This window comes from Passer domesticus, chromosome 4 (assembly GCF_036417665.1).
Source record: "Passer domesticus isolate bPasDom1 chromosome 4, bPasDom1.hap1, whole genome shotgun sequence".
NCBI lineage: Eukaryota > Metazoa > Chordata > Aves > Passeriformes > Passeridae > Passer > Passer domesticus.
The window spans coordinates 61,244,593-61,258,448 of record NC_087477.1 but is presented as its reverse complement, the minus strand read 5'-3'; the positions used below and the strand labels follow the sequence as shown (position 1 = coordinate 61,258,448).

Genomic DNA, 13,856 nt, shown 5'->3' with positions numbered 1-13,856 from the left:
ATTGAATTAGGCATTTAAATAAACATGCATTTTCAAGGAAAAAAGCTTTAAAACTGCCTTGCTTCTTCATTTGCCTTCTAGGTGAATGAGTGTTAACGCTGCAGCACCTCATTGATGAGAAATAAACACCTGCTAAAACCCACACATATAGGGCCACTTTTTCCAGCTCTCACAGATCACTGAGTTGTTTTCAACCATCACAACAAAGTCCTGAGTTTACCTGCTTTATTTTTACTGCAACAGCTTAAGAATTAAACTTCCTTTCACGTACTCCACAATACATGCTGCCATTGTGCAAACAAAGCAGCAACATTTCTGAATTATTTCTCTTCACAAAGTTTCTAAAAGAAAATTTTTTGCTTTTATGACTGACAAGAATAAGGCCCTGAGAAAAGCACTGCAGTCAGAGTAAAGTGAGTATCAGGTTTTACTCTCTTAAATCACAAGAACAATTTTTATATTCTGCAGAATTTACTTTCAAGGAATTCCCCACTAAATTATGAACAGTTTGATTAAACTTCAGTAATGAGTTTGGATAATTAAGTACATGCACGTATTTTCAAATGGTACCAGAAAAAAAAGCACACTTAAACCACAAAATTATATTAAAATAACATGATTTACTATTCTTTGACTACCCTATGGACCAAAAGACAGAATAAAAAATTCAAGGTGAAATATGTAACCATATGTTCCTTACACTGAACTTGTAACAGAAGTCAATTAGCTTATTTTTTTTCAAGGAACAAATTATAACCAATTTCTTTTCATATCCACATCACTATTGGCAAAATTTGTAACATTCATATTGCAAAACTTCTTTGCATTAAGCACTTCCTAAGTTTAACAATAGTTTCATTGCACAGATTCTCCTTCAGCACTTGTACCACAACCCTGATTCTAAGAAGCCAGAAAACCCAAAAAAAAGTAATTACATAAAAAAAACACTACACAAAACATCAATTAAAGAACTTAGTGATTGGCTTTTAAGATTTTAAATTACTTTTGAGTGATTTGGGTTTTGTTAGGTTTTCAGATTAGCTTTTTTTATTACTGCTTTATCCTTTCAGTAATACCATATTGTATAAGCAATTTTCATCAAGCTGATCACAGAGTACAATCTCATACTCAGCTGTTAGAAACAACCACTTTTAAGTTTAAAAACTAGTAATAGTTTTGAAGACCATGAACCACCCACCACCAGTTTGGGGGTAAGAGAGTATTAAAAAGTTTTTGTGCTTTATTTTCCTTGTTTATCTCCTGTACTGCTGCTATTTGAAACTGATTTTATCACAGGCAGAAAAATTGCCACTGGCTGGTTTCCAATAGACCTCTTCCCCACCACTCTCCTCTCAGAGAGCTGCTGCATCCCTTGCCTTGCTCTCATCCTCCTGCATTACCTGCCCACTTTCCTTTGGAGCCCTGTCCAGAAAGCTGGAGAGGGTGCAGCAGATCCCCTAAAACATTTGAAACGCCCATGAAATAATTAGTTTAATTTATTCCAGCTAACACATGGGCTGCTGCCTTTTGAAATGTTTAGCAGTGCTGGTCCTTGTTTCTTCGTGTAAACAGAATTTGGATGTCTCCATTCTGTTCAGCAGCAATTAGACAAGTGTTCCATCTCTGAAACCTCTGTCCAACTGCCAGCAAGTTTTGAACTAATGTAACTTCAGGGAAGATCAGTAACTAAGAAATTAGACTTATTTCATTAGAAAAGGGAGGTAAAAACATTTTCCCAGGCAAAGCTCTATCACATATACAAAGTAAACTGAGACACACAAATGTTTACCTCCAGTTTTTGAGAGACTGATTTTTGGGTACTTAAAACAACAGTAATAAGATTTCCATAATAAGCACAAGTTTAGAGCTGGTCTTTCAATGGGCTTTCACACTAGATGCACAGATAAAAAACAGTTTTAAGATCAGTAAGTTAATATTGTAAAACTGCAGATAATAAGCTATCTTCTCAAGGTAAATCAGGCTATTTCCACAGAGAGCTATAAGAAAGCAACAACAACTGCAGAGGAAGAGAAATTCTTTAATGACTGCAAGCAAATTCTAATACTACTAACTACTAATCTAGGTACTTTATTTTTAAGCATGTGCATTTTTCAGGTGCTGTAGACACCAAAGAATAGTGTGTGGGCAAACTCCAGAAATATAAGACTACTCCAAAATCCTTTTTAGAAAGTGTTCTTCCTCCTTCTCTTTCATCTTCAATATCTGTTCAAAAATTACTGGTAAATAGAAAAGACATTCTCTTTAATGCTTATGAATGTATTTTGCCAGTAGAAAACCTTTTCTCTGTTTCAATAGTTTGGAAAGTTTTGATAAATCTCATGGAGAGAGATGTCAGACTTGAAACTGAAGACACAAGGCCTAAAATGCTAATAACTACCAAACTGTATTCCAGCAAAACGTGACAGGTTGTACTCATGGAAGACAATAGAGTACTATTAAGATTAGGTAATATAACTGAACAACTAGAAAGAAACAGCAACTCACTTAAGAGGAAGACATTAAAAACCTGATCAGCCTTCACAGTAAATTTGAAAGGATTTTTCCCCCCCACTGCAAAACTGATCCCAACACTGAAGCTCTGACACCTCCATCAGCTAAGTATGTACCTTCGGTCTCACACAAGTAAAATGTATGTTTAGAATATCCCCCTGCTAACCAGGTACCAGAAAGTTTTCAATCTTCAATCCTGAGCAGCAACGACATTGTGCAAATTTTATCTTTGTTTCTCCTTAGTAGTATTTCATCATGCTTAAGAGATCTTTAGAAGAGCCAAATTCTGATGTCAGCACAGCAGTGGGAATACAGCTCACTAGTTTACTGCAGCTGCAAAGCCAGCAAAGCACCCATTGCTTTGAGTAACACCAATAATAAGCATGTGTTTTACATTTCTAGGTAACAATGGTGATTTACAAGATATTGCAGTCTGGGAAAAAATCCCTCAGATACAAACAATGTTTAACACAGACTGGGGACTACAGAAAAGTTTGGTTTCTTTAACTACCAAATGGGCTGAACTGCTATAGTATATACTGTGAACCGAAGATCTGCTAATTATGTTGTCTGTTGTTTTTCTTTATCATATGTCACATTGACATTAAGCAGACAAAATAGTATGAACTGATTCAAGTAGACAAGGTAGACAAGTAACCACATATATATGTCTGATTTCCCTTTCTATCAATCATCTCCATATTCCTGTCTGCAAGCCCAGGGACAGTTTTTCTTTCACTTCATATCACTGGTCAGAGAATAACACTTCCTTTATGAGTCTCTGACCACAGCTAAAGCTCCTGCTGTTTTGCAAACTTAGGCATACAAACTCCTCATACGAATGCAGTATGTCACAGATTTTTTATCCAAACTTTATTTAAAACATTTCAATTCACAAAAAGTCTCCCAAATTGTACCATAAAAATACATACTGACTTGCATATCCACCTAAAGTGATTTACATGACTAAATCATGTCACTTACACTGAAGACAACATCAGTAGAGCTCTGGTCTGCCACAGGCTTCCAGTATGCCCCTAAGTAATATTTAGCATTCAATAGTTTCTTTTAATTTTAGAAGAGGGGGACAAACTCAGAAATGTGTAATTTATTATTATCACAACAACTCTTAATCATCTCTTTTCCAAGGTAAATAATCCTCTACTTCTCAAACTTCTAGTCAGTCTTTGTAACACTAATGTTAATATAGTACTTGTTAAGTGATTACACACATACAAAAGGAAACACTACAATCAAAATCCTGAAGCCATTACTTGGCTCCACTCACATTTAAAAACTTGTTCTGGAGTTAATCAAGGTTATTTGGTAGAGAAATATTGCTCAAAGACCACCTTTCTTATTTATCAAATATGAATACTGTAAATGAAGGAAAATACTTGAAAAAAATTAATATTCTGTACTACATTTTGAAATGGTAATGTCTGAAGATTTACATGCCAGCCTCCCACCTATTACAAAGTTTCTATATAATGCCTGTAAAACAGCCTGTAACACAGTTTTCCCAGAAAACATTAGTCATTTTCTGGGTTTTTTAGGAGAGATAAGGCTGATTTACAGAAGCTCTGGGCACTCAGAAATGTAGCTGAAATCAAAGAAACTTTCAGTCTGAACATATAAAGTGCAACAGAATGCACTTCACTTCAGAAGTCACAATTTAGAAATACCAAATTAGACATATGAAGCCAGCTTGTCTTTCTGGTATTAGGGTTTGGTTTTTTCCTTTTCAGTAACTCTTCAGTTTATTTAACTGTGATTAACACCATGCCTCACAAACCTCAAGCATTAGCATAAGATTAAGATTAAAAATCCTCTGAAGTTTATAGTAGAATAAATAAGGGCATAAAGACTTCTGAACTAGTCTGTCCATTTCAGCGGTCAGACATCAGAAGTTATCATTTCTAATTCAGCTACCTTTGGGGTTCCCCCCCTTTCAAATAGGGGCTTTTTTCCCTTTCACATTTATCTTAGTGTTGCTGGGAAACCATTAGAATAATATTGTACATGTGAAATTGCCATTAATTACTGACGCACTTGCAACAAAAGAAAATTATCAGATACAAAAACAAAGGGTGTCATCATCAATCAGTTTGAAATTCAGTAACATCTGGGTGAACTTGGTAAGCCCACATGGTCTGTTCCTCTAAGGACCGACAAAACTGGGACATTTACAAAGCAATTGGTTAATATGCCATTTGGAAAAAAAAATCAGAACACAATTTCTTCTTCTCTGACTAGTGGCCTGTCCTAGTTAATGAAAAACTTGATTGTTACAAGACTCAAACTAATTAAAAAGATTAAACTATGAGCAAAATCAAATTAAAAATTTGGCTTTAGGCTTATGTGGCCAGCAATAGCTCAAGAACATCGCAACTGCAGTCTGCAGTTAAATACAATTAATGAAAGTTTAAAATTATTAGAATAATTAACTGTGGATCATTTCTGTAACCTGGCCATATGACCTCTACAAAATTATTCATAATTCTTAAACACAAGCATGTAAATACATGCAAGTCACCCATGTCATCCAAGACTTGCCAGCAAAGAACATTTATTAGTTAACATACTATCCAGCCCACTTACTATGTATATACCTTTTCCTCTCAAACATACAAAATTCTTGTGGGTGACACAACAGATCATCTTCAACCAGATGATATTTCAATTTGTATTTTTTAGTATAGTTTAATATAACTACCTAGGTAAAATCCAGGTCAGATCAAAGGTCCATCTAACTACACAACCTCAGAGAGCAGCCATTAACTTACGCAGAAATATCAGGTTTAGTTAAGAGTAACTTTTTTCCTCTCACGTAACTACAGACTTTTCCAAAACATCTGAGCAGCATCAAGCAAGCTTTCTCAATTTTAACAGATGTAACAGATGCCTAAAACTACCTGTGCAGGATATGACAAATTGTTAGCATTACCTATTTCTAGTGGTACGGAAACACAACAGGCCAAAGGGGCCAACACCTGATAACCAGAGGGACACGCAGAAAGACAACAGAAAGGACAGGGAGGGTGTTTGCTTCACTCTCACACAAACACATATAATAACTAAGAAATGCCAAGGGACAAGATAGGGAAGACTGCAAGGCACACCTGGAGTGCTAACTTCCCTAGAAGATCACAAGCTGGGCCATGGGATAGGCATGGCAGGAGGAGAATTGTAGAGAAGATGAAAGGCTGTGGGGGGCATTGAAATCAAATGCAACTTTCACAGCAAACGCCTTGCCTGTCACCATGGAAAAAAGAACAAGACTACTGGGCTGATTGAAAAACAAAAGGACAATCATTCCCCAAAAAAATCCAAACCCCTACAAACCAAAAACCAGGATCCTAACCCAGCCATGATAAAGAACTGTATCTGCCTCACTAAATTCTAACCTATAAAACTTAATTCCACAGAAACATATTTAAACACTGCCTTTAACCTGTGTTTAAAATTTCCATGCTGAAATAACTTTATCACTTCTTTTCCTTTGAAAAGTTTCAGAAACATTTTTTAACTTGTGTATATTTAGTGCCTGATTAAATGTGCATTTTACAAATTTCATGAATTTGTGTTTACACTGATATCTCAAGGTAAAAGAAACTGCTGCACTGTAAGTATTTTCTTTTTGTCTACAGACTTGTCTTACTCTTTACCAGACTGTTTTTAGTACAAAGCTTTATCTGAACCCACCATCATGCATCCTTTCTTTTACATTAAAAACTCTAGCAGGCATGATGGTTTTCCAGAAACAATGCAAACGTCCCCATCCCTATCTCAAAAGAAAACATTTGCTCATTTTCACGTTCAAATCAACTCCGAGGCTCCTTCAATACTCTAAGGTAGGACTGCCACAAAAAGAAGTTGGTTTTGCCCTGTGCCAGCCCAAGTATTTGTGAGTTTTCCTGATAAATTACATGAGAAAAGGGTTCAGGTTAAAATTAACTTAGTTGGAGAGGGGTGAGTGTTCTGTTGTTGGTTGGTTTGAGTCTTTTGCCCTGCTAAGTTTTAACCCAGTCAACCCTTCCATGTTGGTGTGCAGCAAAACCAAATGCTTGTAAAGAAGGTACAGAACAGAGGCTGGGACAAGCACTTGAGAGCCCCACATATTCTGGTGGCAGTTCTGGCTTTGCCTACAAGGGCTGTTTATGTCAGTCACTGAGAAAATCAGTCTCTATGCATTTTGGATTGATGGGGTTATTTGTAATGTATCTGACAATTAAGTACACTACTTCATCTTAATCTTACTCATAATGACTAAAAATGTTTTATATCATTGACATTTTATTATTCTCTTGTGATCTAAGTTATATCTGAGATTTAACAGTTTACTGACAACAATATGCAAGTCTGCAGTTTAACACAGCAGTAAAATACAGTCAATTTTGAAAAAAAGTCAATAGCCATAAAGAAGCTCTGCAGCAAAGCAGATGCCAAGATTCTAAGTCTTCTTTCAACCCCCAACTATCTTATGGAAAGAAATGTAATATTGCTAACACAATTGCTCTCAAGTTTTATTTAGGTTCTGGTTTGATCTTGGAACTGAAGGAGGGCTTCTTGGGTGCCTTAAAATTGTTTGCCTTCCCCTTCTATCACTTGGTTATGTCAAAGTTACCATCCCTCTTCATAAGCCTTACCCAAACTGTCAGGCATCTGACTTGCAGCTCTAAAATCAATCCCTATATAACTTGAACATCTGCCCTGTAAAGACTGACCTAAAAAAAATTATTTTGTACTCAAAAGTACAGTAAACCTCAACACTCTGCTACGTGCTAGCTGCCTAGTTTGATTAAACTTAATTGGATCTACTGAATGGACACTTGACTCCAGCCACAGCACAGCAGTTAAAATCACTTCCCCAACAGCGCAAACTATACATCACATACTGTCCCACTCTATGAAGGCACCAAACCATCAATGTAATCTAACACTTCAGAAACTACCTTTGACTCCATTAAGCACCTGAACTTGTGTTTCATCTGCCATACATATGCAATCCTGAGGCATTTCCTTTCTACATCCCTCAAGAGATGCAAGTTCATTTTAAAATTCTCAATGTTTTCATTTTCAGGACAATGATAATGTTATCATACTGACATGTCAAAACACTTTGAAAGTATCTGGCCTACATTTTATTACCCACAACTCCAAGCAGAAGGAGGGAATGGATATAAAAACATTCTTTTTAAAGTCCTTGGCACAAAAGCTGCTGCTCAGGCACTCTGGGACAGGTGCCCAGAACGTCTCAAGTTCCAATAATAAGAAAAGCTTTCATTAGAAGAGGAGGTCTGGACACAAAAATACAGATGCGATACCAGAAAACTTGCTAATAAGGACACAAATTTGTAACCAGTTAAGTTGACCATGACTTCAACAAGCTAAAAGAACAAAAATTTGCAGGAACTGATTCACATCCTGGTGGCCAAAACTCTTAAGTTGCACATTTTCTGTAAGAAACACCTTCTGTAAGAGCATCTTTGGCTGACGCATGGCCAAGAAGACAAAAAATCTACAGTCTCAAGAACTGATTCATGCCTGAGTTGGTACATTCTGTTAAAGTTGGCTTTTATCATTAAGTCACATTTAAAGTTCTGGAAAGTTATCTTTTGAAGAAAACTTGAAGAAATTTAACCAAACTTTTTCAAGCATTTCTATCCCAAGCACAGCATCATCATAATATTCCACATACCAAAATTAATTTGCTTTTGTAAATTGATATAAAGAAGCTCAGACTTCATAAAGAACATACACATTATACAAATGCATACAGAAAAATATACTTGTTGGTTTAGTTCTAGAATGTACAGTACTTCCCATTTTCTTGATGCTTCAGTAAAGCCCATACCTGACAAAAAAAATTATTCTAACTCAGATTACACAGTGCCAATGCAGTAAGAAAATTCTTTATCTGTTGTTTCAGACAGAAAAATAATGTTGGTAGGTGCAGTAGCAAAGTTTGTTTCCATTTGAAGTTACTCTTAAATTTTTTGGCTGTCTGAATTCTGTAATGATAATTCATTACAATTGTATTACAATTACAACGCAACAGGAAAAAAGTCTGCTCTTAGCCTGGAAATTATGTCTAATACACACACACACGTGAATGCAGTAAGAAATGTATACATGATTTTGAAGTTCCATTATTCCTATTATATAGGAAAGACATAGCTCCCCATTGCAGGTCCACCAACTTGGACAAAATAAAATACCTGTTTCAAGGATCAGCTCAAAACTGCATTCCTCTACATTCCACAGACTTTAATCCCAGCTATCTGTCTCAACAGTCACAACTCCAGCATCCTCTCCTGTAACTGGCAATATTCCACTGCAGTTTTGAAAATACTAGGCCAAACCTGTCCATTCAGTAATTTTCAAAACTGTAAATGGACAACAAGGCTCATTTTCAAAAAAAACCACTGACAGGTGCCTTGCTGCTTGAAAAACAAAGCACAAAGCCTATGTTCTCCTCACATTTATAGCTAAGAGAACTTTTCAATGTACTAACTGACCAGCCCAGACAATGATTTCTACTTTTCAGTCTTTGTGAAGTCACTGCTGTCATAGGAAACAGATCATCAGATGATAGAATATTTCCCATCTCTAAAAATTATTACTCCACCCTGGGCACAGGACCAAATCCTAGGTTCCAAAAACCTTTGGTCCAAAGACCATGGTGTTAACAAACGAGCTGTGTCAATATTTGATCAATGCTCAACCTAATTCTCTATTTTCAGCAAGGATTTAAGAAATAATCCTACTGTATCACAGTAGCATTTAATTTTTTTTTTCCAGTGGAAGAAGGGATTAATAAAATAAAAAAGAGGCAAGACTCGCACTCCCCCAGGATGCTGTCAAATAAGCAGAGAAGATCTTTTCTAACAATCCCTTTTCCTAAAGAAAATGTAGCAATTTTGTCAATTATAATAAACAGGAAAAAACCAGTATGTATTACACTAAGTTAAAAAATCTGAGGCAGGTTTTACATCTGAAACTACTTCAAAATTCCATCCATAAACACCAAAAATTAAGCTTTGTTTTTTCCAAACACTGATCTTTTCAATCAAAAATACTCTTTACGTAGGCCTACTTGTTTCCTCTGCTCAACTATACTTTCTTCAAATGCCGGAACCCAAACCACCACCTAGCTTGCCAAAAAATTTTGCTAGCATATCCTGTAATTATTACTTATGATTCCACTTCAGACCTCTCCTCTAAACTATGGATATGGTTCACGTACAAATTAGCAGTTAATGTACCAACTCCAGCACTGAGAGAACTCACAAGAGAACTGTAATGAATTACAAAAAATGGATCCTCCACTTTCAAGGAAAAACAATGAAGTCATATTCCCTTAAAGGTCTGCAGGCAGGAAGGACAACAAAACTCTGGCCGTTCTCCATTCCAGCGATAAAATGTTTACCTTAACAAGTAAAAGTTGCAGGGAGGGGGGTGGTGGTCAGAATTGCTCACCTTTAACCGTTTAACCACCTCATCGTTGGTAATTTTGTCCGTAATCTCCTTCACTCCAGGAGGATAGTAGATGATTTTACCGTCGGCAGCAGGTTTTGGTTGGGTAGCAGGGAAGTCCATCCTGGCGCTGCTGGTTATAAACTTTCCTTCTCCACAGTCCTCTACCGGCCTCTATCGGTCAGAAAACAAAAGTTCAGCAGAATAGAAACGACTTTCTAACCCTCTTTTTCCATTCCTCACCCTCAATTCGCTGAAGGCCCCGGCTATCGCCCCGCGGGCCGCGCCCCCCAGCGCTGCCCCCGCCGCATCCCGGCGGGAGCGAGGCCCGGCCCGCCGCCGCTCCCCGCGACTCGGGCCTCTCCGCTCCCCTCCGGCGCCTCCTTTCATTGCGGGGCTGCTCCAGCCCAACACTGTTAGTTCGCAGCCGACGGTTTTACAATGAAATTTGGGGCCCAATCGAGGGACACCCCGCGGCCGAGGGCCCCTTACGGCCCGAGGGGTGGGCGGGGGACGCCGTTCCGGCCCCAGGGGGTGGTTCAGAGCCGGCACACCGGCCCCGGAGCCGGGAGACGAGGCCTAAACAGTTAGGCCTCAAAACTATCGGGAGGCAGAGAAGCCAACAGGAGAGGGGGAGGGAGGGAGGGAGGAAGGGAGGGAGGCGGCGGCGAGCGCAAACAAAACCCCCCCGCGACCCCCCCATTCCCTCAGAGCCCCCCGGCCGCCCTCCCGCGCCTCCAGGAGCCCCCCCGGGGAAGGGGCCCGGCCACTCGCCACTTTCCATTTGTTCCCGCAACTTCATGTCCCCTCAGCCCTCGCCCCGCACCCCCCCCACCCGCCCCGCCGCCCCGCATTCGGCCGGGCCCACAAAGAGCCCCCCGCAGCCCCGGCTCCGCGCACACACCCCCGCGGCCGTGGGGAGCGGGGAGCGAGCACGGGGGGAAGCGGGACCCGGAGCCGCCTTTACCTCATGCAGCTCCGGAAGGTGCAGCATTGAGCAGCCTCCGTGCCGGGTGGTGCTCGCCGCTCCGCCGCCACCCCGCCGGCCGCTGCCCTGGGCGCTCCCGCCGCCTCCTGCTCCGCGGCGCGGCAGCTCCTGCTCGGGAGCGCTGGCTGGGGGAGGGGGAGCGGCTCGGTGGCGGCAGCAGCGGCGGCGGCGGCGGCCGGGAGAGGGGGAGGCTCGGGCGGAGCGTGCGCCGCGGGGACCCAGCGCCGCTCTCCGCCCGCCCAGGGAAGCGCAGCCCGGGAGGAGCCTCCGCGCCGCCCCCGCCCCTTCCCCTTCCCCTGCCCGCCCGCGGCCGACGGCGACGCCCCGCCAGGAGCCCCCAGCCCCCGCCCCGGGCGGAGGGCGAGGCCGCCCAGTGAGTCCGGCACCGCGCGGAGCCCGCGCACGGTGGGCAGTGCCGGGCGGCGGCGGCGCGGCGCTGCCTCAGCTTGGCGCCGAAACCCCCGGAGCGGCCGGGCCGGGCAGGCTCCTCCGGGGCGGCGAGGGCACGGCTGGCGCCGAGCGGCGATGCCCGGCTGCCGGCAGTGTCAGCGAGCGAGCCTGCGGGTTCCTGGCTGCAGGGCGGGAAGGCGAGAGTTACTTTGCCGCTTCCTTAGGGAGCCCGGGCCGCTCATGGCTGCGCGGGCTCGTCTGGCCGGTCCCTCAGGCATCTGGGCCTGGTGTGCGATAGAGAAGACAGGGTGCGGAAACGGTGTGCGGGGTGGCACCGCGGAGTGCGGCGGCAGGCGAGAGTGAGCGGTCCTTCGTCAGGCAGATGAGGGGAAAGGGCAGTATCCGCACTTTGGTTATACATCTTAAGGAGAAACTTGAATATGCAGACCAAAGGAGCTCTCGCCAGCCAACTCAGGAAATCCTTCCGTGCAAAATGTCTTTGTAATTTAATATTCATATTGCCAAGGGATGGGGTATGTCTGGAAAGTCAGTAGCAAAGTGGGATATATCTGTCTGTTTTGAATCTGCAGTATGTACCCTGTCTGAAGCGTAGGTGGCTATGAAATGTTTTCTAGATGCTTGTGCTGCTCAGAGGTGTGTGACAGCTGAAAGATGACTTCTAACTGATCAAGACTAATTTCGGGTCTTCAGCTGGTTATTTTTGTTATTCAAGCCAGCTAAAAGTATTCTTTTTCTTTATTTTGGAAATCTCTAATGAATTTTCTTTAGAGCAAATTGAAGGTAGGAGGTCAGGACCAGTCTCCATGGAGGGATGTTTCTCGGTGGGGGTTGCACAGGTACGACAGGAGCCTAGCTAGGCACAGCAGGGTGGTGGCTAGCATGGCCCGGCAGTGGTGAAGGAAAGATGCAGGAGGATGAGGGGATGGGATAGGGGTAAGTAAGTAAGATTATGGTGAAGTATGCTGAATTCTAGCTTTACAAGGTGCGGGTGGAAAATGTACAAAGACTGAGAAGCTTTTTGGAATTTTGTGTGTAATAGCATGTGGGTAGGAAATTGCTCTCCTACACTTGTGTTCCTTGTCTCCCTGCAGTGTCGTCCTAGGGGAGTTAAAGCCTTGAATGTCCACAGTCTCTATGAAAGCAGCTTACAAGGGTTATAGTGAAAGTTGACTGAGAGTTGCAATGAACACTTGGAGGATCTCAGACAGATTTTGAAATTTAGAAGGGTGCCATCAGACCAGTCATTTAAATCTGGCTGTGAATCCAGACTTAGATGAAATTATTCTCTCCAAGTGTAAGGATCGATGGATTTGGGCATTCACAATAGAGAGGTGACCTAAGGTTGTACTGATTTTAGTAAATAAAAGCCAATTCAAAGCATGTAGTCTTTTTTTTTCTGAATCTAAACTAAAGGGGCCATTTAGATTTCCCTTAACGTTGAAGTACTCAGACTAGCTATCAACTTTAATTTGTTGTCAATTGAATAAGATGTACTGTCAGAAGTTACTTAAATTGAACATATTTGGGTCTTCTTAAATTTGTTACATAAGGTATTTCCTTCTCCAGTCAAATTACTAATATAAACCATTTGGTGTAGATTCATTATTTTTAATGCACTTCTTTTAGCACAATAAATTAGAAACAAATCCTAGAAGATTACTCTGTAACTAAATAAAGTATATATCAAAAACCGTTATGTGCTCGTTTCAATTTAAATAGAAAAAGACAGAATCTAAGTCAGTTAAAAAATGCAAGAAACAAATTTAAAGAGTCTGTTGCTAAGGTTTTTTTCATAAACCAAACACAGAGCTAGAAAGATGTTAGGCAGACTTCATTTTGGATAGAATTGAAGTACTACAGGCATTCCAGAAATTTCACCTAAGTCTCTGAACTTCATGAATTTTAGTACTTGTTTTCAAATATTCTTTATTTTGTTATTGAAAAGCCCTGCTTTATGTATATCATTAGTGTGATCTACAATATCATAACTTATTGTTGTAATCTAGTTACAAGATTTTTTTTCACAAACTGACACCATCTTTGCTTAGAATTGTTTATACAATGGGTTGTGAAGCAGGACTAAGAACATAAATGGTCAAGGGCTACTCTCCCACAATTTGGTTTTAGTCTAAGTTGAGGACAAACACAGTGCAAAGCCTCTAGTATGCACTTCTAATCACTTTTATTTTTCACCAAAGAATAAGATAAAGTCTTGCATTGTAAGGAATGTGTACATTGAAGGTAGCACATAATTAAACAAGGCAATTCAAAGACTTGACTTGAGAGTGCCAGGCAAGGTTGCTCATTCAGTTAAAATTCTGTTTCATTTTACACAAGTTCTTTGTGAATCCCCACACTGAAGTCCTCTTGGTTGTGGACCAAGACCGCTTTGTCTTCTTGCAGATTTCAGACAAATAGTCAAGTTAGAATAACACAGAAAGTCTTGAAAGGCATCAGTGGAAGGTTG

General features: G+C 40.9%; 1 protein-coding gene across 4 annotated transcripts in view; it reads right to left on the bottom strand.

The window, feature by feature from the left end:
- The window catches only part of PDS5A (PDS5 cohesin associated factor A), a 77,100-nt gene extending 65,967 nt beyond the window's left edge, over positions 1 to 11,133 (bottom strand). The window contains exons 1-2 of one of the 4 annotated variants that reach the window (XM_064418340.1): positions 10,958 to 11,133; positions 9,994 to 10,164 (exon numbers count right to left, since the gene is read on the bottom strand). In XM_064418340.1, coding sequence (XP_064274410.1) covers positions 9,994 to 10,164; positions 10,958 to 10,984 — 198 coding nt within the window. In that variant the 5' untranslated portion in view covers positions 10,985 to 11,133. The other 3 variants (XM_064418339.1, XM_064418341.1, XM_064418342.1) reach the window with 3 other exon arrangements.
- Positions 11,134 to 13,856: the final 2,723 nt, after the last annotated feature.